Source organism: Ostrinia nubilalis, chromosome 2 (genome assembly GCF_963855985.1).
Source record: "Ostrinia nubilalis chromosome 2, ilOstNubi1.1, whole genome shotgun sequence".
Taxonomy (NCBI): Eukaryota; Metazoa; Arthropoda; class Insecta; order Lepidoptera; family Crambidae; genus Ostrinia; species Ostrinia nubilalis.
Genome location: NC_087089.1, coordinates 12,476,012 through 12,502,528, shown reverse-complemented (window position 1 = coordinate 12,502,528; position 26,517 = coordinate 12,476,012). Strand labels below are relative to the sequence as shown.

General features: G+C 38.1%; 1 protein-coding gene across 3 annotated transcripts in view; it reads left to right on the top strand.

The window, feature by feature from the left end:
• Positions 1–559: 559 nt before the first annotated feature.
• LOC135084233 (choline-phosphate cytidylyltransferase B-like) overlaps positions 560–26,517 on the top strand; it is a 35,324-nt gene continuing 9,366 nt past the window's right edge. For 2 of the 3 annotated variants that reach the window (XM_063978984.1, XM_063979001.1), the window contains exons 1-2: positions 560–1,083; positions 24,834–25,056. In XM_063978984.1, the coding sequence (XP_063835054.1) occupies positions 946–1,083; positions 24,834–25,056 (361 nt within the window). In that variant the 5' untranslated portion in view covers positions 560–945. Of the gene's footprint in view, positions 1,084–16,295; positions 16,750–24,833; positions 25,057–26,517 lie in introns of those variants that run through there. The other variant, XM_063978992.1, reaches the window with a different exon arrangement.

Below are 26,517 nucleotides of genomic sequence, written 5' to 3'. Positions count from 1 at the left end.
GCGGGCAACGAGCGGGCAGCGGCGAGGGAGCGGGTAACGAGCGGGCAGCGCACTCCTTCTTTTGCCCACAATAAATCGAGCGTTAGGAATAAATTTGAATCGAAATAAAATTGTCGCCGTTGTTCAGACATTTCGTTTGCGAATAAAAACAAATATCTCGACAATACAAACCCCGAACACAACACTTCGCCGCTAAAGCGCCGCGCGAGCTGCCCGCTGGTTTCGAGAACGGGTCTGCGTTGCCCGCCCCGCTCCCGCGCCGCCGCCGCCGCCGCCCCGCTGCCCGCTAAGTTCGAGGCTGAGGCCTTAGAGATAAGAATGTCTAAAGGTAGGGGGCCAATAATTTGCAAATATTTGTGCTAGTGTTTTATACTGCAAATATTTCGTATAATTTGCCATTCGTATAAAATACGCTATGTTACCATAAACCATAACCATAACCGTTGTCGACTCCAAAATAAAAACTCAATGGATTTGACGCCGGGATTGCAACTGTCATCGCTGTCATTTTTCAGCTGTCGCCTGTCATTTTGCTTGAATTGAAATGTCATTCGTTTGTGATGTCATTTCTTGATCAAATGTCGTTCGTTTTGCTTTTGGTTTTATTCGGCGAAATTAGAAACTTTTAGAGCACTTTTTAACCGTCTAAAAATCCTTCAAGTATTAGTTTTTTATGACCACAATTTTGTTGCTGTCTGTAGGCTGCAAAACTTGTACGTGGTCGTATGCTCTATTGCTTACGGAGATTTACCGCGACTGATCTCCTTGGCTCATAGTTGCCTTGATTAATACGAGGTATTCCAGCAATTCAATAGCAGCGTGCTCGCTGTTACGCAAGAATTAATCTAAATAAAATTGAAACTGCATTTGGTCATCGAATTCTAGACCAGAGACTGACACGTGTAAATAGTCTTGCAGTGAACGGCACAGGCTTGCGATGTTATAATGTCTCGTAAACGTTCTCGAATCGGCAGCGACAACGAAATGAGTGAGAAACTGACAGAAGTAGGCGACGAGACCAAGAATGGCAGCAACACAAGCTTCACCAGCAGCACTAGCCAACCCACCTCTGATTTATCCTTGGTAAGTTACAGTTTCTAACTAGTTACACATTCAATACACCTAAAATGAATGAGTACTTGCCTACTTTCATATCTAACCTTTCTAATTTGTGGTGACTGGATTTGTGAAGTTTGTGTTAAATCCAGTGTTTTTGTTTTAAGACCGAGGTAAGTGATATATTTTGTAAGTCTAATAGTAGATGCTACTAAGTATGCTTAATTTTGGTTAGTAATTTTAATTATACTACCAATTATTACCTTAAAGATGTATGTTTATGACCAGTTTTAACACTTGTTGATAAAGTTTCTGATAGCCTATTAGGAACTTAAATGGTAGATAACTTTTCTGCAGAATAAGTTTGGCATACTGATAGTTCTCGTTTGGGCAATTATCTGAATTTCTCAATGTTATTCTCCAATTAAAAGTTGTCACTCAATTATAGAATCGGCCTCGAGTTTCACTAGCAAATAAAGATCAAAGTCCAGTCTCTTACCAGAGGCTTATGGAGGATTTATTCTACACTCCCCAAGCTGTTCAAATGTAATTACCAACCTTATTTGCTAGAAAACATAATGATATGAGAACTATCTGAAACTTTACCAAGGAGCTGGCATTTACAGTATTTTAATAGCAATACTACTAGTTTAATTGTTGAGTTGCCTTTGTATAACATGCTGCCTTTGAAACTGGTTGTGAACAATGTAATGCAAACCTGAAGATGTGTAAACATTAATTAATTGTTCATTGTCTCCTAGATTGCAGTAACCAATGTATTTTTTTTTTTTACTTGAAACAGTCTAAAATGTTTCTCGTCTTGCCTTGTCCACTGAAAATGTAATATGACAGAGCAAAAATTATTATCAATTTACTCAATAATGAAATTGCAGAGTAAAATGAAATATCTTCATTGCATTAGACATCTTAAAATGTTTGATGACAATAAGTAAATATGAATTTAATCAATCATAGGAAATATAAATTAAATAGGTAAAGACAACATAATTTTATCAACACTACTTAATAACTCTATGAGGAACTAAACAAAAATAAACATGATACATACACACTTCAATATGAATCACTGTGTCACTGTTGAGGCAGGGATTGATGAAACAATTTAATGTGATTCACTTCTGAAAGACAATAACATTTCTGTATCAAAAAGTCAACTATCATCTTAATCCATTAGATTAATATACTTGTTAGTCTTACTAAGTATGTCATAGTCTCACCACCACTGACTAAAAAAGTCAATCAAATTGGATATCAGTAAGGGCGAGTTACAAAACCCAAATATCTGTGCAAAAAAGTAGACCAACAAGTTAAATTAACAATTTTAATTTTAATCTTTACTATAAATAAATACCTATACTTTATTTACAATTTTGTTTTGTAAAGATTTTTATATTAAAGACAATGAGACAACAACCCGTGAGTAAGGAATCCTGTTGTCCATATAAATTGTTCATCTATCACTCATAACAATTACAACAATTTGTCCTGTAATAGTCCGAAAACGAAAGCCAAATTAATCAATATCTAGGCGCGCTGCCAACAAAGTGGCGTGATCGCGACCAAGTGACCACGCTACGTACGCGTATAGAGTTACGGTGCGTGAATTCGTAAACCGTAACACCTATGTTACACATTCGGCCCCTGAGTAACTCAAATAATGAACCTCGACCGAGACCGCGTCAAACTACAATTTCTAAACACAAACGTATAATAGCAGCTTTATAGAATTATGCTCTTTTCCTTAACGAAACGTATTTAACGCGCCCTTGGAATTATATTTTTTCTGCTATAATTAGTGAACATGCGGATGTTAGTGTGTTAGTTAATGACGCGCACACTTTGAGTATAATGCTCGCATGTATTAAGATGTAGGACAGCAAGCACCAACCATAGGGTTCTAACTAAATAAGTAGCTCAATATAATGCGTAGCAACGTGGATAGTAGCTACTTATTCCTACTACGACGCCTCTAGTAACTGAAAGTGAACGAGTGACCTTCTAAGCTAATTTAGAGACGTTTTCTACAATAAGTTTTACTCGAAATCAACTCATTATAATTAAAATAATATAAAATTATACTAACCATGTCGTTTTCCCTACGAATCTAATTAAAAATCATGAGTAGGTTAGGTACACTAATCAATAAACTATAATTTAATGGTGTCATTGTTTTCAACATGACGTTTATGTTTATCAGTCGAGTGTTGATTACAGTGATGTTTTCCGTCGTTTATATTTTTGACCGGTGAATTGTTGGCGGTAGGCAGGGCATGCGTGGTGGCGACCTGGCGTTGGCAGTGCACGGGCACCCAGCGGCCCGGGTTTGGCGCCCACATATCGGTCAGTAGGCCGGTCGTTGCCTCCTCTTTCCACACTTTATAGAATAGGATTTCAGATCAAGAGACTTCAGAATCTGATCGGAAAAGGAGCACTGCTTGACTGTGATGTTGACCCAAGATTCCCAAGAGTCTAATTCTAAGATTCTTTGTATAAGGTCTCTACAACTCCAACTTTGTGGGTTCGATTTAAAGTTCAAAATGATTCGCAATCAAGAGTTCACAATCCCATTCGATTTGACATTTAAGATTTACGATGTTTTTATTTGATTCTTGAATACCAATAGTCCAATACCCATGCTAAAGGTCCAATGTATTGCATAAGCATGTTCTGAAGTGGAAAATCTAGAGCGTTCATAAAACTAATAGATAATTTCACAAGCTTAACCCCTTTATTTAGACAAAAAGCTTTTCTCAGCAGGACGTAAGCAACTATAAGATTCATCTTTATCGTAAACGAGTCTGGAGACAGACTTTACGGCGCCACATCACATGCTATTTTTAAGCAAAGGGAGATAGATGCTTGCCCAATCTTGGTTTCCGCCTCTTGCGCTTCTTGTTTTTCACGAGTGTCTCTATATTTTTTTTATAATTGCTCTCTATCTCTAGAGTCTAGTCTCAAAAATTTCAGACTATAGCTAGGTTGCTTGCGACTCTGTTTCCGGGTTGGAAATTATAAAGAAACTAAAAAAAGATTAGTTTTAAATAATGTTTCTGGCATAGATCATTCTGCGAAGTGAGATTTGAAAAAAAACATTGCAATGGATTATACATTAGTTCGGAGAATCGTTGTCGACGTCATGAAGTCTGTAAAAAGAGTTCGGGTTTAGTTGATCTATACCTACTAAACACTTATTGGAAATACATTATTAGGACTTTATGCACCCTTTTCATAAATAGATATTAGAATTTTAGTTATCAAACTATGTTAACTAATCACATAAAATAAAGTATCTGAATTTGTGATTAGTGATACATACCGCTTGCTCTGGGATTTTTTCTGTAAACTGCCTCATGCGTGATTAAAATTATAGTTGACGTGTGTATAAATATACTAAGTATTATATTATCTGTGATACTACGATTAATATATTGCGCGCAGCTGAATAGTCGATGCCATTAAATGCGGCCGCAATGTTTTACATTCGCATTCGCAATGGCATTGTTTGAAGTGTGATGTTAGAATTTTATCTTATCGCCTCACGCCATCGGAGGCCACAAGGCTAGCTTGATTAATAAAACCTCGTTCTATGCCTATATTATTTATAAATAATACACTAACAATAACTTTTAGCCTGCCAAAGAGAATTCAAAGAGCGCAGTCTTAAAATTTAGTAGGGTGATCTGTTTCTGTTTTTCAGCCTGTGTGGGGCGTAACTCCTACATTAAAGAATGCTAGGGTAAGGATGCTATGCTATGAGGATGTGAGTGATGCTGACGGGTCGGGAGAGAGGTGGAATGAAAACGACCAGTTTGAGTGACTGTTAAAAATACACTGATTTATTGCTATAAAGTATTCAATGCGTTCGTCGCTAATTTGGGTCAACCGCGCAAACGCTTACTTAGCAATAACTTATTAGCTATATGAAAAGTGAATACGTTTGTACGATAGCTCGTACATCTTTCCCACCAGAAAAATAATATAAAATAAGAATGAGAAACAAGAATGTTTAGTGGATGCTGGGGAAAAAGATGCCTATCGTTACTCCTTGAATGATGATTGTGAAGTTTATGCTAAATGATATAAAAGATTGTTAGGTGATATAAGGTGATTCCATTATAAAGGGTTAGTATTTTTATGCTACGAGATGCTTATGCTAAATGTTTTAAAGACTAACGATAGAGTCTTTAATATTCGTTATCTAAATCTACACTTTCACTAGGGATGTTAAACTTCACTGATCGGGACACCATCGGCGAGGTGCCTTTATTAACACTGAACAAGCTTTGAGACCGCACTATGTCCGCCACTTCACTAACAACACTAGCACTGACGTCACTGACACTAGCACTGAGATGAGGTCTCGGGGCGGGCGCCGGCGCGCCCGTCTGCCCTGGCTGCTCTGGCTGCTGCGGCTGGGCCTGCCTGGCCCGGTTGATAAGTCTGCTTCTTATCTTTGTATACGCAAAGATACTTCCGACGACTAAAATGACGACCACGAGACTGTATGACAGGGTGTAGTGGTGTACATCGTGAACTGTCAGTGGATCTGACTGACTCTGCTTTAGTGTGTTTATTTGCTCTTTTATTTGGTTATATTCCTGTTCATTATCCTTGACGGGTGGAAACTCATAATGAATAGACGTGTTAAGTAGTTTATTCAATACTGAGACTTGCGGAACCTCCATCTTTTGATTTATGTTGATGGAGTTGATGTAATTGTTATGGGCATATAATGAAAATGAATCACTTTTTAGTGAGCAACCTTGACCGATATCTATGATGCCATTGTTCTTGAGCGTTTTCATTATCATATTTGTTGACGGACAAAAAATACGAACATTACACTCGTTGCAACAAGAGAACAGCCAAGCGTTTTGCTGATGTAGCTTAGTCCATTGATCGCGACAGGTGGATAACGACGATAAACAGGGCGACCCACTTTCATTGTTGCTGTTTGATATATTAATTGTACAAAATGATTGCTTCAATGATAAATCATATATAGGTTTGTCAAAGGAACATAATATCTTTTTGACTGAAACCGTTATGCATGATTTGAGTTCATCTTCTGAGAGGAGTATGACTGTATCCTTCCTGGTGTTGTATGCAATATAAGGTAGTTTTGATGTAATTTGATATGATAGATGATTCGATCTCCTCTGTGGAATGCTGATGATTTTATTAACTTCGTAAATGTCAGTGCTTACTAGCGGTAGTTTTATTTCGATTATTAAGTAGTTATTGACAACCCTGCCGGAGACTTTTAATAACTTGTAAATATCCTTTATTTCCTCATTGTTAACAGGTAAAGCTAAGCCACCTTGTAAGTGACTTGATATGAGATTGATTTGATCCTCCAATTGTTCTGGTGATAGTAGATGCATATCAATTCGACCTTGACTGATATCTGTCACAGTGTCCAGTAGACTTTGCTGTATCCTCCTTAAGTTGGATATGATGATGCTTGCTGCCAACGCTGACGATGTGATATAAACTCCATTTTTATTATCTAATGCTATTTGACCTACTTCCAGTGAAACGTTGTTTAACCTTTCCTTGATGAATGAAAATTGTTTGTTCATATTAACTTCATTGCGTTTTAATATGTTGTATTCGGCTTCGAGGACAACAGTTTGGTTGCGTATTAGATTTCTCAGATGATTTTCATTCCTTGTAATTTTTTGAATATCCTTTTCGTATTGCTCGGCAAATCGCTCGTCGAGGACGCCAAACAATGAGTTTGCTATGTATCCAACGCCGTTAACTAGGCCTCGTTTCTGTCTGTTTAATGAATGATGAGTTTTAAGTAGTCGGTTATAGTGTCTAATTTCCTCCATTTCATGTTCTAATTGATAAGTTATACTGTTGAACTGCGAATTTGGTTCAACTAATTCCTTTAGGTGTAAAATGTACTGATCCATGTTTGATAATCCTTGCCAATAGGTAGACATATTATAATAGACTATTAGTTTCCACTCGTCTATTATATGTTGTAATCCTGTCACTTGATCAAAGTAAAGTCCTTGATTGTTGTTTTCTAATGAGGTGACGTTGCATATTGCTGATGACGTCACTTCTTGTTGAGTACTTAATGTCAACAAAGAAAATAACGTAAATAGTACTGTAGAGACTGAAAATTTATTAGTTTTTGTCCTGGTGCGCTTATTTGTTGCTTTGCTATCAGGTAACGTGTGATTTGAAGGTTGGACTTCATCGACATCGCTCCTGTTTTGACAGTTATCTGTCGTGTCTTCCTGCTCATGAACTGGAAGTAGACATAATTTGGTTATAGGACGTTTGATAATGCCACATTTCGTCTTCAATGTGACAACACGAACGTGTCCATCACTTCCTGGATGAACCTCCACTACTCTACCTAAACCCCACCTGGTGGGTGGTAGGTTTTCGTCCTTGACAACGACAACGTCATTGACTTTGATGTCCTCCTTGTCTGTTAGCCACTTGCTACGTTTTTGCAATGACTGTAGGTACTCGTGTGACCATTTCTTCCAAAAGCCTTTAGTCATCGTCTGAACCAATTGCCATCGTATTGGAAGATTGATGCCTTCTGAGTTTGAATTTGGGTGTGAGTTTGACAAAATAGGTCCACCTATAAGGAATTGTCCTGGTGTCAAACTGTTGATGTCCTCTGGATTTTCACTGAGCGAGCACAACGGTCTCGAATTTAAGCACGCTTCGATTTGAGTTAGTAGTGTGCTAAACTCCTCGTAGGTTAATTTCTGTGTACCAAGAACCCGCCGTAGGTGGTACTTCATGCTACGGACCGCTGCTTCCCAGAGTCCTCCAGCGCTGGGCCATGCTGGTGCGTTGAAGTGCCAGTTTATTCCAAGTTCACTGATGCTGCTGATAAAATCCGTGTTAATAAGCTGTGCTGATTGCTCGTATTCCTTTTTCAATAGTTTCGAAGCTCCAATAAAGTTTGTTCCATTGTCGCTATACATTTCTTTCGGTGTGCCCCTCCTGGCGCACATCCTCCTGAAAGCTGCTAGAAATGCTGGTGTGCTGAGGTCCGACACTAGCTCTAAGTGTACGGCCTTTGTACTCAGACACACAAATATGGCAATGTAACCTTTTGAGGTTTTTATGCCACGTCCCTTGTTCGCTTTTACCTCCACGTGACCTGTAAAATCGACTCTACAGTGTGTGAACGGCCGCGAAGGTGTGACCCTTGGTTTGGGCAGGTCCGCCATAACTTGACCAAGGTTTTGCTGGCTGAAGCGCCGACACGTAACACAACGCCTCAGTTGTTTTTTAACGGTATTCATCCCGCTTAATATCCAGTATTTATCTCTCAAATAAGACAATGTTAATTTTGCTCCTCCATGTAAACAATTTTGGTGTGCTTGTTCTATCAATAGTTGAGTGAGGCGACTCTGTTTCGATAAAATGCAAGGATGTTTAGTAGTGCTATTGATGCTGGAGTGTTTGAGTCGTCCTCCTACTCTAAGTAATCCTCTCTCATCCACGAAAGGGTGTAAGTTTGCTAATTTGTTGTTAGATTTGACGTGACCTATTTTTTGAAGGTCGTGAATTTCCTCTGCGAATTCAATTGATTGATCGTATTTTATTATTAGTTCGTATGCATTGCTTATTTCTGTCGAAGTCAATGACTTGCAATGCGACACGTTTACATTTTGCTGAGTTTGTGGATTACGACACCGTGCAATAAATCGCGTGATCCATGCTACGATTTTTGCTACTCGAGATATTGAGCTGTGTGTACATAAGAGCTGTTTTATTATCGGTTCGTCTCCTAATTGAGTTGTTGCTACAATTTTTGTCTTCCTGACTTCAATATCGGGTTCGGGATATTGAATGGGTTTGATGTCCTTAGGGTTGTTTAGCATCCATTGTGGCCCTCTCCACCACATGGGATCGGATGCTAATTGTTTGCTAGTCAAACCTCGGGTGGCACAGTCAGCTGCATTTTCTTCTGACTTTACGTGATGCCACTGGGATGCTGGAATGACGTTAATTATCTGTTGTATACGATTTGCTATAAATGTGCTCCATCTGTTTATGTTTCCCTGAAGCCAACCCAAAACAACCATAGAATCGGTCCATGCGTATAGAGTTGCTTTTTCATGTGGAATGGCTTGTAAAATTTTGCTGACTAATTGGGATGCTAATAGAGCTCCGCACAGCTCTAAGCGCGGTAGCGATATTTTCTTTTTCAGTGGTGCTAGTTTTGTTTTGGCGGCCACGATGTTCGATGTGCGCACGCCTTTAGGATCCACTGTTACTATGTAAACAACACAGGCGTAAGCCTTTTCTGATGCGTCACAGAAACAGTGAATTTCGTGATTTTGAAGTATATTTCCAATGTATCGAGGTATAATAAATTGATCAATATTTTCATAATCTGTTTTTAATGCTATCCATTCCTTTTGAATATCTAAAGATAATTCGGTATCCCATGATGTTTCTGTTTCCCATGCTCGTTGAAACAATAGTTTAGCTCTAATGCTAATAGGTGAGAGCCAACCTAACGGATCAAAAAGCTTCGATATTTCAGATAATAATTGTCTCTTTGTATGCTTTTCTTGTTTACTTTGTTCAATGTTGTTATTATGAAAAGTAAAAGTGTCAGGCTGCGAATTCCATCTTAATCCGAGTGTTTTCCTGGTTTCCGTGCACTTGAAATCGAATGGAGCATTTAACTGATCTGCTGTTAAATCCTCTACAAGCTCTGGGGTGTTGCTGGACCACTTCCTGAGGTTCATTCCAGCACTTTTTAGAATTTCTATTAACTGATGACGTAATTCCTTTGCTTGATCAATAGTGTAATGACCGCTAAGAAGGTCGTCCATGTAGAATGAATGTTCAACTGCTGGTGCTGCTAAAGGGTAGTTAGAAGCTTCATCTCGTGCTAACTGCTGAAGTGTCCTCATTGCGAGGTAAGGCGCGGCCTTTGTGCCGTAAGTAACGGTTGTAAGTTCATATTCCTGCATGGGCTCCTGTGGTGAACCCTTCCAGATGATTCTTTGTAGATGTTGATCCTCCTCCCTGATTAAGATTTGACGGTACATTTTTTCAATGTCCGCTGTTAGTACATAGGGGTACTGTCTCCATTGTAGAATAAGTCCTAATAAGTCCTTTTGCAAGTTAGGTCCACATTCCATGACGTCATTGAGGCTGTATCCTGAGTCCGATTTAGATGATGCATTGAACACGACACGTAGTTTGGTTGTTGTAGACTCCAGGCGCAGGACACCATGGTGTGGTAAGTAATACGGTAAAAGCTGTTGTTTATTTGCTAAGCACATGTGACCTAGTTTCCTATATTCGTTCATGAATGCGTTGTAATCATTGGCTAGTGGTTGATTACGAGCCAATCTATTTTCCAGCTGTCTAAATTGTCCTATTGCTTTAAATTTAGAATTACCAAGCTTTTCCTGGTAGCCTGGCTTCATTGGTAATGGGACCTGATAGCGTCCATTTTCCAGACGCTTAGTAGTTGCTTGATAATAATCCTCGCAGTATTTCTCTTCAGGTGATAAGAATGTTGATGATGATGATTCCGTTACATCCTCGAGTTCCCAGTATTTTGCTATCTCCTCCAGATTGTTAATAACGACGTGACAATTGAAAGTTTTTGTTTGAACGCTCCCCGAAAGTATCCAGCCCAGTTTAGTCTGTTGTGCTATGGGAGCACGGGCGGGACCTTTGATGAGACCGTTCATGATGATATCCGAGTATACGCTTGCATCTAAAAGTAAATCAGTCGGCTTTGAGATGTTATATTCGGGATCCGCTAAATTGATGTTTTGAAGATGAGTCCATGATTGCTTGTTAAACGTTTTTGTTGGTAAGTTGTTTATTAACTTTGTAACTACTAAAGCTTTCGTCACAAAGGCGAAATCGTCGTGGATGGATTGACACTGTAAAGTTACAGCGCCTTTGCTTTGCTTCGTTCCATTTCCTACTCCTAGGACAGAGGCGTGGTAGCTCTGACGCTTTAATCCAAGTAATTGTGCTGCTCTCTCCGTGATTAATGAGATCTGCGAGCCCTGGTCTAGCAAGGCGCGTAGAGTAACATAGGTTCCATTGGCTGCTTTAATCCTTATTAGCAATGTAGTGAGCAAGATCTCCTCATCTTCACTCGCCACGTGATTGACATTGTGCTGTTTGCTTGATGTTGACTTGTTTGACGTCATCGGAACGGCCGATTGTGAGGTGCTCGGGGCCGATGACCTCCGTTGCACGAACGATTCATGAAGTATCGTATGATGCGTGCTATTGCATTCTTTGCAACGTTTGCTGGAATGACATTTACTGTTGCGATGCAAATGTAAGCAATTAGTGCAGACGTTTAATTTTGTAACTGACCTCAATTTCTGTTCAGAGTCCATGCTGATGAAATTTTTACATTGATATAATACATGTTCCTGATTACAAAATGGGCATCTTGTATTTGTAGGTACAGAGACTGTGTATGCTGGATAAGATCTCTGATAGTTTGGCTTGCTAAATGATTTTTCCGGATGGTGACGATTGACGTTGTTGGTGGGTTGCCTGTTTGTAGATAGGGTTGTTTTCTCTCGTTTATGATAGACGGTCTCAAGAGCTGTGAATTTGCTCTCGAGGAAGGACATTAGCTCATCGAGTGATGGAAGCTCGCGAGGTGCTTTACGCGCTTCCTTGTAGTCGCTGTAAGTTTCTATATCCAGTTTTTTAGAGATGAGATGAACTAACAACGGGTCCCATGTTGTAGTATCGATCCCTAAATTATGTATTGCGTGTATACATTCTGTAGATGTGTCATACAATCTCCTGAGTTCAAATGCTGTTTGTTTTTGTATTGTTGGATGGTTCAAAAATATGTCAATTTGTTTAGAGAATAACACTTGTGGGTTATTATAACGATGAATAAGTAGTTCCCATGCTATGTCGTAATTTTCCGCCGTAATATGAAGATGCTGGATTAGTCGTTCTGCGTCTCCCTTGACTTTCCCTTTGAGATGCTGCATTTTTTGTGTTTTAGTAAGTAAGTTGTTGTTATGGATCGCTTCACAAAATAAATCATGGAAGGTAGGCTACTGTGTGTACTTCCCAGTAAAAATTGGTATTTCCAGTTGTGGTGTACTTTGCTGTAAATGTGCTGTAGATGCTAGTTTCCTGTTCAATGCTCGCTTGATGTTTTTGTAGGATGATTCCACACTTGATAGCTGTTCCTCGTAACTTCTGTCCTCTCCTTGCAGAAAGTTGTCAATTTTTAGATGAAGATTATCGATAACATTCCATTTTGATTGTACGTTGCGAAGTTCATCCTCCAACTCCCATTTTTCCGAAATTCTGTCAAGGTTGATTCCTGCTATAAGCCTATTAAAAGCCCTGAAGTTGGTTTTCTGCTGTGACATTAACTCCTCTATTTTTCCGTCCATTGTGTTGCTGTCTCGTTTGTGTTCCTGGATTCTCGGGGTTGTGTCTTCATTTCTAGTAGCTTGGATCTCTGTGCTAATAGTAGGTTGCGAGTTGATTTATAGATATCGGTTGCTTTTGAGTATATGTCATCCGTGAAGTATACTACGTCGGATTTACCGGGATAGTCCTGAAGTAATTTGTGATTCCTTTCAAAGTCCGCCCAGTGGTTTTCCAACGCGTCCAGTCTCATTTTGACATAGTCCAATGTCTTCCTTGATTCCGAGTCCTTGTGAAAGTTGATTTGTATTTTTTGTATTTTCTTGATGTTTTCCTCCTGGTAGTTTAGTAGGGTTTCCATTTTTATAGGAATAAAAGTGCAATAAGAGCAAATAAAAAGAACGATCTTACTTTGAGGATGCTGCTGTGATTTCAAGTCTCCTGACTTGCGCTGCGATGCCTTGCTGCGTGCTGTCGCGGTGTAGGCGAGCCTCCTGGCCCACGCCTGAACGTTGATGGTGTGAGTACCAGCCTCCTGGCCGATACTGTAGAGATGATGCTGCGAGTACAAGCCTCCTGGCTGGTACTTTGATGCTGATGCTGCGAGTACAAGCCTCCTGGCTGGTACTTTGATGCTGATGCTGTGAGTACAAGCCTCCTGGCTGGTACCGTAATGCTGATGCTGTGAGTACAAGCCTCCTGGCCGGTACTATAATGCTGATGCTGTGAGTACAAGCCTCCTGGCTTGCGTTGATGATAGCACTTCAATAACTTAGAGAGCACTAGTTCACTGGTTACACGTTCCGTGACGTGGTGTTAACGTGTCAGTTGACAACGCGAACTATACTGCACTGTACCGGAAACGCGAGATCAAACCAGTCCGTAGGATCGAAGGACCATTTAATGTGGGGCGTAACTCCTACATTAAAGAATGCTAGGGTAAGGATGCTATGCTATGAGGATGTGAGTGATGCTGACGGGTCGGGAGAGAGGTGGAATGAAAACGACCAGTTTGAGTGACTGTTAAAAATACACTGATTTATTGCTATAAAGTATTCAATGCGTTCGTCGCTAATTTGGGTCAACCGCGCAAACGCTTACTTAGCAATAACTTATTAGCTATATGAAAAGTGAATACGTTTGTACGATAGCTCGTACAGCCTGAGGCAGGTTATTTTGCAAAGGAAAACTGATCACAGTTTGACTTTTCTCTTGGACTAACTTAATCTTGTCCAGTTGGGTTTATTGGTGGTCAAGCTGTAGAACATGTGTTGCAGTTGCAGGAATCGTGCCGTACCTATTTACATTTTAATAGAAGGAATAATTCGGAAGGAGTAAACTTCGGAAATCAATAACAACAAAAACACACGCTCTGAGGGCCGCTCGTTCTTCTGCTCAGGCTGGGCACTGTTGGAGCGTGTGTTCTGCGGTGTCTCTCATGCCAAGGCTGCAGTCATATACTGTGGAGGAGGTGCCCTGAAGCACCCATGGCCCCTCAGAACCTGTGTCGCCCTATATGTCAGGCTACCATTTCAACATCGCACCCACTCAAAACTTTGATCACAACATTCACAACTATGATATTTTTTTAGAAACATTTATTTTCCCTATGTTAGTGCACAGATATCTATGTCTATACTATACATTAGATACTCCTTTAATTTTACCGTGTATTTAACCGGTTTACTGTGAAGCATGCACAAGTTCCAAGCAAAGTAATTTGTTAGATAGTACATAAATTGATATCTAGATCCACTTTCAATTTATCACGTCCTTGACTTTGGTTATTGGTAAATCGCAACGTAGCACTATAGCACACTTAATCATTCTAGTAGGTATACCTACATATTTAATTTTAACACGCACGCCTTATCAGCTAATGCTAAAATTATTGATTACGTATACCTACTTACCTAGATACGTTTCCATTTACATTATATTATTATCCAACTTTGTTGTATTAATTGATAATATAAAAATACAATACGATGAACACTATGTTATCATAACAATTGTTGGATCAAACATAAGATACAACATTTTCTGCTCTAGTTGCTCTCACAATTTTGCAATTATAATAATAAAGAACTGCGATCGTATGTACTTAAGTAATCGACAAGATCATTATATGTTGTTAGAAAGTTTTGACGTCACGTACCTATAACACCAGGCGCCAACGCCTTCACAGTTTCTTAAACAGATACGTGACGTTCATAATAGCACAAGGACTCTCACAAGAATCTATCAAAATTATTTACACTGCACTCGACAGCAAGACAGGTCTGCTGTAGGTACTCTTTTATCTGTGTCACGTCTCGCATCGCAAGACAGTATCTGTATTTAATCAGCTGCATCCTGCATCATTCATTCATCATACCATTTTATTTGGACTTCATTTCTTACTTTATTAAAATTAACGTTAGGTTAATTATGTTTTTGTTCATTAAACTAAATTATACATTACTATTCTGAATTTGAACATTAACTTCCATTACTTACTTCCTTTACAAGGACCAATTATCTGAACAAAAATAGTATTAATTTGGTGAATTTGCACGAAGAGTTTCAAAAGATCATTTCTCTCAAGTTTTAGTAATTAAAAAAACTATTCTTCAGCTCTTTTTAACCCTTTTGCAACCTGCAAATAAGTGCTGGATCAACACCATCAAACTTTGGATACATATTCATCATAGTTACAGACCAGCTACAACCTGAAATTAGGGAGATGATATTCAGGAGGAAATCTCCTAGGATCATAATAAAGCCGATAATTTACTTTTTGGAACATTTTCGTTCCCATCGTTGCAAGCAACTACTTTCCATTTAAACCCAACCATGAAGGTTTTTCTTCCCTCATCGTTCGTCCGGTTTTTCCCGCTACGTGGCCTGCCCATTGAAACTATGACTTCAGTAGCTAATCGGCTTGGCTTTATCAACTACCTGCGATTTAATCAGAAGTGCTCTAGAAATGAGCACCTTTGCAAGCTTTTCTGTTACTGTTTGTTCATCTTCTAAACAATGTTGAAATGACCAATGTCCTGCAGGATATGATAGCTAAAGATGTTCCGCATTACCGCATACCTTTAGGCGATAATGATAGCTAACAAATCTTTTTACAGTAAATTGTCTTCTTCTGTGGAGAATTCTCCTTGTGCGCATATTATAATCGTACGATACCAAGCGTGTAAAGCTATAAAAGATAAGAAATAATACGTATTCAAGAATTTCATAATTAACTTTAACATCTAATTTGCAATTAATATTTGATGGTCTTATTTTCTTTGAAGATTTTTCATTTTTAATGAGGATTCCCAAATTTTCCAAGTACCGGTTATTATTAATAATTTTCACATTTATCATATTTACCGTAACATATTCACCGGTAACTGGCGTGTTCTATCAGTATCTTTTCTGTGCCCATTGTGGCCAATTCATGAAGCAATCCTATCGACACAAGCACAACAACCTTCTCTACCCTAAGGAATAAAATCATTAATGATATTCAACCAAAAAAGTAATTTTGCAATGCAGTCGTGTTTCTTCTGGTTTTCATTCCGGCCGTATGATTCAAAATCCGTTTTATTAATTGCGGCAAGCATGTGACACGTCCGTGCTGTTTTTATTATGAATAGTTTCGTTGGAATGGACGGTATTGCACGGTGGCGCTCAATGACAGACCGCTCGCTGGTCGCTGCTCGGCCGCGGAGTCCCCTCGGGCGCGCTCGTGGCGCGTCGCGTGTCTGCCGAGCCTCCACGTCGGCGTCGCGCCACCGGCGTCGCCCGCCCGCCTCGCCGCTCGCACACCCGCTCTCGCCCAACACGCTATGCAACTTATATCAGCTACATTCCTACCGATTCCGTGGTTCGGTTTAGTTAGTCGCGGCCCTCTTTTCGCGGAGAATACACGTACTAAATTACGATTGTAGTAAAATCGGTGGTTCTGTATTTCATCAGATCGGTCAGACATCTATCTTTATTCGAATCCTTGACATTCGTCAAGTGACTTGACATCGTGTTTTCCGTCACATTTTAGTCATTCAGTACAATTAGAGGTACTGTTATTTACTACTTTTAATGATGCGAGAAACAGTAACTCACTCGTGACGACCACTATTTTGGAATTGTTTTCTGCGGATTTGCTTGCTCAAAGAAACCAGAAATTAGTCAATGATGTCAGCGGTGACGGTGACGACGACGCTCACGAACGGGCACGTGCCGAATGGGAAGCTGGAGACAGGACTAAATGGATACAGGAAAAATGGATATGTGAAGAAGGAACAGGAACTACCCGTGAGTAGATTTACATGTTACATTCTCTAGAACCCTAACCCAAAAGTGATAGGTCGTCAAGAAATACACAGAACAACGCCCACATCTGACGATGAGTTGTTACTTAAACATATGCTAATAAGTGCAAATGTGCTGTGAAGGGTAAACAAAACTAAGTCTGCTGAGACACATCTCCTGAAATCAATATAATTTGATTTAGGAATTCTACAGAACGAATAATTCTGATTTCTAAATTGTATTGTGTACGATGCCGTAATCATCACAGTTCATAATAATATTTGCGTAAAAGCCAATTTCTCTTTGATTAGAAAACAACTGTCAAATCTAGTAGACGATCGATAGACAAACAACATTCTTGCCGGTATGGGAGAAAGTGCAGTTACCGCCTCGGCCAACGAAAACTGTCGACCAGCATACCGTGTACTAGGTTGTGTCAAGAAGCACATTTCCGTGTGGAGCTAATTACACTCCATTTAGCTGGCAGAATCTTTGCCTTTCGTTTCAACCTCCATTATTTCAAGCTAGAAAACGGAGCAAGAGCTTTGCCTTTCTTTTCATACCCACTAGAATAATTAGTTTATCCTTTTCTTAATTATAAAATTCTGTAGCATTTTCACAATGAAGAATCACAATGTGCATGTGGATTGAGTGATCCTTGCTTCAATCTTAACAAAATACGAGGAAGTTTTACTTAAAATATGTTAAAACATTGCGATGAAGTTTAAAAATTTGTTAAACCTAAGATAAAAATGTTATGGCCAATAAATAGGAGCACTCATACCGCACGCTTTAAGAAAACGTCAACATGTTTATTTCACAAAATAAAGCCTTTCCACTTCTTTTTATAGTATTGAAAAATTGTTAAGAATATGTTAAAACTATTAACAAATTCAGAAATTCCTTGCACGTCCCGTTCCAAAGTTATGACGATTATTTAGGATCACTCACACCGCACACGGGCCGTATGAGTGCTCTTCAAAATAATGACTTTTTATTAATAAATACGTTTTATTTCTGTTGGGAAATGTGTGCAAACTGACGAGCGAATTTGTTAAAGAATAAGTGTGACAAAACTTAAAAGCTGAAGGAAGAAATTAACCTTTATTCTTTCCTCCAATATGCCGTGTGAGTGATCCTTACTTTTACCTCTATCTGCTCATATGTAGTTCGTAGGCAGACTGAGATAGTATCTAAAATTGTTAATTGTTTTTAACAATTATTTGGCATATATTTTGCTTTTATTAAGGTCATAATTTAAGAAATATCAGGCTTAGATGAGTCCTAAAGGAAAATGTTGCTTAGGGTACGTATGATTTTTTATTTTGAGAGACTGTTTCGATTCATCAGAAGTTTTCCTAAGGACGTTTTATCAAAAATAATCCTAAAGGAATTATTTGAAAAAATCTGCTACTAGCAGCATTTTTTCAATTTGGTGGCGCCCGCGGAGACAATAGGAGGTCGCAAAGTTGAAATTCGTAAAGAGCACATCGAAATCTATACATTTCTAGATGCCTGCCGTGTGTAACCTGTACTTATAAACCTACATCCTTAATTTTATATGCAGCCTTTCTACATTGTTTATCATGCCATATAGCATGACATAAAGAAAATTCCAGTTCAGTGTTTATTTAAAACGCCTAAAGTATGTAGGTATGTCAAGTAAAACAGAATGTTAACATAGAATCCTATCCTACTAATATTATAAATGCGAAAGTTTGTGTGGATGTCTGGATGTTTGTTACTTTTTCACGCATAAAACTGCAGAACGGATTTTGATGAAACTTTACAGTATTATTGTTTATAACCCAAAATAACATATAGGCTATAATTTATGACGATATATGACAAACTAAATTTCACGGGGGTGAAGCCGTGGGCAAAAGCTAGTATAATATAAACAGGACACAAAAGACCTAAAGTATGTACCTAGGTATGTCAAGTAAAACAGAATGTCTAGAAGAGTAGTTAGCCAATAGGAATAAAATATAAACAGGACACCTAATACATATTAGATTGCATTGGTTTTGCATTGTCACGTCTGACGAATCGGAACAGTCTCACAAAATAAAAAATCATATGTACCCTAATCAACATTTTCCTTTAGGAATCATCTAAGCCTGATATTTCTTAAATTATGACCTTAATAAAAGCAAAATATATGCCAAATAATTGTTAAAAACAATTAACAATTTTAGATACTATCTCAGTCTGCCTACGAACTACATATGAGCAGATAGAGGTAAAAGTAAGGATCACTCACACGGCATATTGGAGGAAAGAATAAAGGTTAATTTCTTCCTTCAGCTTTTAAGTTTTGTCACACTTATTCTTTAACAAATTCGCTCGTCAGTTTGCACACATTTCCCAACAGACATAAAACGTATTTATTAATAAAAAGTCATTATTTTGAAGAGCACTCGTACGGCCCGTGTGCGGTGTGAGTGATCCTAAATAATCGTCATAACTTTGGAACGGGACGTGCAAGGAATTTCTGAATTTGTTAATAGTTTTAACATATTCTTAACAATTTTTCTATACTATAAAAAGAAGTGGAAAGGCTTTATTTTCTGAAATAAACATGTTGACGTTTTCTTAAAGCGTGCGGTATGAGTGCTCCTATTTATTGGCCATAACATTTTTATCTTAGGTTTAACAAATTTTTAAACTTCATCGCAATGTTTTAACATATTTTAAGTAAAACTTCCTCGATTTTTGTTAAGATTGAAGCAAGGATCACTCAATCCACATGCACATAGAATCACACTCTTTTCAAAACGCTGATACTGATCTGATTTAGATTTTAACCCTACAAGGCTCAATTTTTTTTTAGTGCGCGACAAAAATATATTGGTTGTAATTAGTGATGAGAAGATAGGAAAAAGTTATAAAAATAAAAATAAAATCACATTTTACTAAAACATCAACTTTTTATTTTAGTTCCACATATGGTACTCTGAGCCCTAACTATAATTTTTGGTATTAATAATTAAAATTATTATTCTTAATAAAATGAAATAACTATTATCTATTTAACTTTTTTATATATTGCAATTTATAATAAACATAATCATATGAATAATATCATAAATTTGTTATTTTTTATTGATGAAAAGATCTAAAACAATAATAATTATTATATTCATTTAGGAAAAGTTCTACGCGACATTTGAGATCAGGACGTTTTACTTTGCAACCAGGATATTTGCATCGTTGTCTTTTTTCACCCCAAATAGGAAATGCTCAAACCCATCACGTCTGACATCACGAGGAGGTAGTATTGATGTACTTGGCTCCAGGTCACCCAAAGGGCGATGGAGCGTGCTATACTCGGAGTTTCCTTGCGTGATCGAATCAGAAATGAGGAGATCCGTAGGAGAACCAGAGTGACTGACATAGCCCGCAGAATCGAGTGGCAGTGTGCGGGGCACATAGCTCGTAGAGCTGATGGCCACTGGGGCAGGAAAGTTCTTGAGTGGCGACCACGAGCCGGTAGACGAAGCGTGGGTAGCCTTCGACTACGTGGACCGACGATCTGGTGAAGGTCGCGGGAGGTACCTGGATGCGAGCGGCACAGGACCGGTCTTCGTGGGGGATGTCTTTGTCCAGCAGTGCAGAGTGTAAAAAGTTTTGGATAGACTGATTTTTTTCGATGTCATCATCACTTTCAGCGTCAGAAAAATCTTGTTCATCTTCACTCTCAGAATTAATATATGAATACGCTCAATTTCTCCATTATGCAATCTTCTTCGCGACATTATCTGCAATAAAATCAAAATATTCATATGGTAAGTTGTCGTAAGTACGTAAGTAAAAACGGACACTAAAGCTCAACGTACCGTATGTGGAACTACAATAAAAATGTGATTTACTAATACGTTTACTATTGTAATAAAAAATACAACTTACCTCTGCAAAATATACACTTCTTTATAACACAGAGTATTTTTTTTCTAATCAAAACTGTTCAGTAACTATTTTTTATTTATTTTTGAATTCAGACAAACGACTAACTTGTCACTTTCATTCAAATTTTACACTGAGTGCACTACAACCAAAATACGAACGACATCTTTAGGTAAAACTTCGTATTACTACATTGCTAAATGTCAGTAGCTTCTAATAAGATGCAAAAGATGTCGCTACTAATAGTTTTGTAGCTATAGGAACGATTAAAGTCGGTGTTCCACAAATGGAACTGGGTGCCTTGTAGGGTTAACTGGCCACCGTGTTTGGTTTTGTTATAATAATGTTTCCTGCTCCACCTCTGCGATTGTAAATTAGAGAGTAACTTAGACCTTGTAATTTGACGAGAATATTCGTAATGTTTGCTTGTTGTACTTGAATTTGAAGGAAGTTAGAACACGAATAGTTTATCCCTCTTGCGTGTGCTGTATCGGCTAGTGTACTCATTGAAGAAGACCGTTATGCGGTATTATGTCAAGCGCCGGCCGTGAACTGGCCACATTAATCGCCTTTACTTGTCCCACATTTTATTGTATGGATAAGCTTTTAATTAATTGTTTGTAGTTTAATAATAGGTATTTGTATTTTCTTTCCTTAATTAAAATCAGTGTCATGATAATATCAACGAACAAAATCATTGAATGTTTGAAAGTCGTAGCTTGTCTGATGTTTACAAATTTTATTGTAGAGTTTCTATCTTATATCAGGACCGATCGAAATTTTGGGTTTCCATAGAGCATGTTCGCAAAGATGTTGCTTAACTCAAGGTGCAATATCCAAATATGAGTGAAATCCTTGCAAATATTAAATTACCACCTTCTCGTTGGCCGCAGATTACCATTACGCGATGCCTAAAATGCAATGCACCTCATTAAGGCTGCAAATAAATGTTGTTATTCCGAACTAGATAAATAAAATGTGAAGGCTGTATGTAGTGGTTGTGCAATTAGTTCTTCTAGAGAATTCGGTGCGTGAATGGCATTCGTATGTAAATGCTTCTTCTTACTTTAGCTTGCCCACTTGCCAAATCGACTGCACAAGCCAAGAGCATACAAACGATTCCAGTCATTTTATTTGCAACTGATTTTGCAATGAGCTTTTAACCGAAATTGAAGAACATTTTTGGCTCTTTCCTTAATTTCTTGTTCATAATTTCAGTATATTTAACAGATGATGTCGATTCTGCTAAAAACTTCATTCAATACTTGCACGTAGGTAAATTAATATTATGCAGAATTATGGTCGTCATTAAGAAAACAATGGGGAAGGTTGTATTTGTGTGCACAAGTAGGCATGTCGGCATGTTGACCTCAAACTCAAACAGAACATAAATTTACGTGAATCCTCAGGTGATTCTTGCTCACGTCATGTGACGTCAATGTGAGTCCAAATGGTATTCTTGTGTGTGTTATTTATGAAGAAAATATAATTTTGTAATCCGCGTACGTCATGGACAAAATGGTTAGTGTTGGTGGTGGTGGTGGGGGGTTCTTCCCTCTACTTTTAGCTCATCTGTTATGTAGATAAGAAAATTTCCTGAACTGTGTTGTGTTAATAAAAATATCTTTGGGTTAAATAAAATAGAAGATGTTATTTTGTTAATACCTCGGAACATGATTACAAATCCGCATGACTACAGAATCAGAAAAATATAAATTGAAACTGCCTCGGGTTATCTGGCTATTTTACATTGTCATATTAACATTAATTACAATAATGGAATATTTCAGACCGATGAAACTGTATCGTTTATCTTGTATCCGGTCATCCCATTGCTGTTGTTTCAACATAGGCCATCAAAGCCTTGTTGCGATTACGCAAATTATGGTGTAAAAAATACACTTGAAACTGAAAAAAAATTTCAACTTCAAAACCTTGTAATTTTGTAATAAGTTTCATTAAGAATTCTTGCCTAGTTTAATAAATAAAGACAAGTTCATTTAGTTTGTTTGTACATTAGGGTTATGTTTGATATTAAGCGATTAGGAACTGTATGTTGAGTCAGCGTACCTACATAGATAAAAACTGTTTACGATCGAAGGGGTCGCGGTCATGCATCATCTACACATTCTACGTTATCACGTGTTATAGGTCATTAAAATCTATTATTGGATTTCTTGATTAGCAAGGGTAGCTCGTATGTTGGAAATTTCCGTGATGTGACCAATGAAACATAATAGAATTTTCAGTGAAGCAGCAGCAAAATTTTTAACTGCAATACGATGATACTCGTATCTTAAATTGGATTGCATTTCTATCTCATGCTATTTTCTTACTTTTACTGATTTTTCCTTAACAAATAAATGTTATTTGTCCTCATTCACCTTTTGATCGATTGTCTCTGCTATTGTCTAGAATTTACGGTTGTGTTTTATTACCGGTCAAGCTGAGAATCGATCAATAGGATTATGGCTAGAAGGACATTCAATAAATACAAGTTGATCAAGTGATTTAAGATCTGATTTATCTAATAGCAAATGAGTAACATCAATTAATGATCTATAGTACATTAAAGTTTTATTGGAAGAGTCATGAATGATTAACACCTAATGAATGACTAGCTTTTATGTGCAATGTGGTGGCATTACTTTAAGGCCGACTATCCTATATTTAGAAGGATCTTAGGTCTAAGTTTATTAACTATTAGCAAAATAGATACACCAATCATCGTGAGTAACGTCCGGGAACGTGTGACGTAGCATCACGCCACCTCATTATCATAAGCCGAGTAATCGCGGCGCTTGAACCTTGACATCTCAGCGCCTGACTTCGGTGACATCGGCTCATTGTACAAACAATGTGGTCGTTGGACTTTTGGAAGCATGGCCCGACATGTGATAAGATCTGAATTTGAGATTTACTTACCTACTCTACAGATTTACATAACAAAGTTTGACTTCTTATATTTTATAGCCGTGTTGGTTTGTAAGACAAAATTGTCAAACAATTGGATATTTATTGATGAAATATGATGAAAATAAATATTTTTTATCAAAATACAACTATTACACAAATTACCCCTAAATAAATGATTGATCAACAATAAGTCGATGAGGTATTTACCCACTAAAGCATTTTTTGCTGATAATGATAAAGCGCTTATTACTATAATTACATAATTATTTAGATTTGCTGTCCAAATTCACGAATCTAGCAACGTTGCAGTTGTGGTTGCAGTTTTAGTCTTGGAATGTTGCGTCGGCTGAACCTGCGTGGGCGACAAAAACACGCTTTGTTTGGCGATCCTGTTGCTTGACTGCTTGAGCAGGCATTGTGCATCATTATTCGTTTCCTTTCACTCTGTAGGTGTACACTTCAATACAAACTCGCTTTGAAATGGGCGAATTTTGAAACGCTAACTTCAAAGTTAATTGTTTGAATAACGTTTTGCCAATTACGTGAAACTAGTCTACTATTCTAATTTATATCTAATAGAAAGGTGAAAGCAAAACCTTATAGCAAAACTGTACTTTCTTACAGGTTATGTGTAGGAAGTGTCAAAAGAGACTCATGTTTTTCAGGTGTAAGTACCTCTTTATGTGGGTTTCTGAAAATGCATGTTTGTGTTTATTAGTGCTCTGTAATTTATTAGAGCTTTGATTGATTTTGATTTGCTCGTAGTCTTTCTCTTTTCTACATTAAGAGCTGTAAAATCATTTATTGAATAAGTTCACATAGATAAAGCGTCCATTTAATTGAAAAAGGGTAGCTGCACCATCTTTCCTTGGCTTTTATTTTCGGAGGACACAGCCTGAAGTTATTCATTGGGTGCTTTAAATATTGGAGTAGAAATGGAATCCGAAAATCAGAAAATCCGAAAGCCTTCAAGGCACAATTAAACAGGCATCTTGTGCGTGAGGCAATGCTCTACCATAGATAATATCTACAGTTGTTGTCAGATTGTTATCAAGAGCAACCCATACTAAAAATACATAGATCCAAGGGCCCAGTGCATTCTGCTCCAGTGCCTTCTATGAGATTGTTATCAAGAGCAACCCTTACTAAAAATACATAAATCCAAGGGTCCAGGGCATTCTGCTCCGGTGCCGTGCCCACATACTTTAGCTAGCCACAACTGACGTTAAACCCCTAGTAGTAACGTCGCTTTTCGTTTGTTGCAGTCGTTAATAACCGCAGCGCCGTTCAGCTCAGACCCGGCGGCGGTGGCGGAGCGCGAGCGCTGCCATTACGGCCGCATCCCACGCGCGGCGGCGCTGGCGGGCGCGGCCGGCCGGCGCGTGCGCGTCTACTCCGATGGAATATATGACATGTTCCACCAGGGGCACGCGCGGCAGCTCCAACAGGCCAAAACGGTCTTTCCCAACGTCTACCTCATTGTAGGAGGTAACTAATGGGATATATTAACGCTTTTCTCTTCGTATACTACATCATTATCTCTTCTACCAAGACTGCCCGGAAGCTTTATCGAGACTCCAAGACTAGCGCGCTCACTGTCATACTCCGACAACATCTACGTCATGTTCCACGAGGGGCACGCAATGCAGTACCAACAGGCTCAAGGACTTGCCTATTTAAAGTACCCTCATCATGCTTGATGTCTCAAACCAAAATCTACGCGCTTCCTTATGCTTTTAGGAATATCCGACTATTCTGTTGGAATTCGCTGTTAGAAGTGGTCATGACATGATACTCATGATGAATATCCTTACGCGTTCTTTCTTTACCTCGACTTTTCAGTTCTATGTTTTCTACTGTAATCATCAACGGTAGGTTACCGCTAGCAAGGGACTTGAACCGTTCAAGTCCCTTGCTGTGTACCGTTCAAGTTGAACGGTACACAGCACGCTATTTGTCTGTTAAACTGATGAAAAACTCATTACTAATGAAAGTCAATACTAATGAAAAACAATGTTTTTTTTTATGTGACAGGAGGCAAACGAGCAGACGGATCACCTGTTGTTGTTGAATTAATATCGCAGCTAATAATGAAATGACCCATTTGTTTGGTTTATCGGTTGTTTTATTAATCTAATTATACAAGTTCAAGTGTTGCTCTAAATAAATACTTCATTAAGAAATCACTTAGCAGCAGCAGCTAAAAAAAGTATGATCTGTATGCGATTTTACGATGTAACAAATGCGTTAAGTGATGTTATGTCATCAAATAATGTTTTAACCCTGGCATGTATTCAGTAAAAACGGTATTCAACTTACTACACCTTTTATTAAATGCGTTCCCATACAATAAGAATTAAGATCATCTTCTTGACTCCTTGTATGTAAATGATCAAAACATACAAGTTTATTGATATACTCGTAGTACTGTATAGACCACATGTCGTAATAAAGATAGCCCTGATAAAATTGATAAAGCACCCGCGCAGAAATACTTGGATTGGCGGAGATTTGACATCGTACGATTCAATTATCGTTACAAATTAGTCACACGTGACGGAGATTGCCGGACGAATGACAATGACACGTATGACTGGATAAAAGCTATTAACTATTAAGCAACTTATCGCTATCATATCGGAAGGCCTTAAGAATTTACGATGATAACAAGATTAATGAGCAACAGACTTATTTGTTTAGGTATTATTTATTTGTATTCATAAATAATGTATGTTGCAACACTTGCTACACAGAGACACCTGAATGATATACTTCTTACCTAAAACATTAAAATATTATAATAACATACATAGTTTCCTGTGCTAGTTACTCTATTGCATACATTTGTTTACTGTGAAATGTTTACGCACTATCCATAATAACTTTAATTATGATTTTCCCGGATAAGTATTTACTGTGGACATACAACGTACTATATTAAGAACAAGT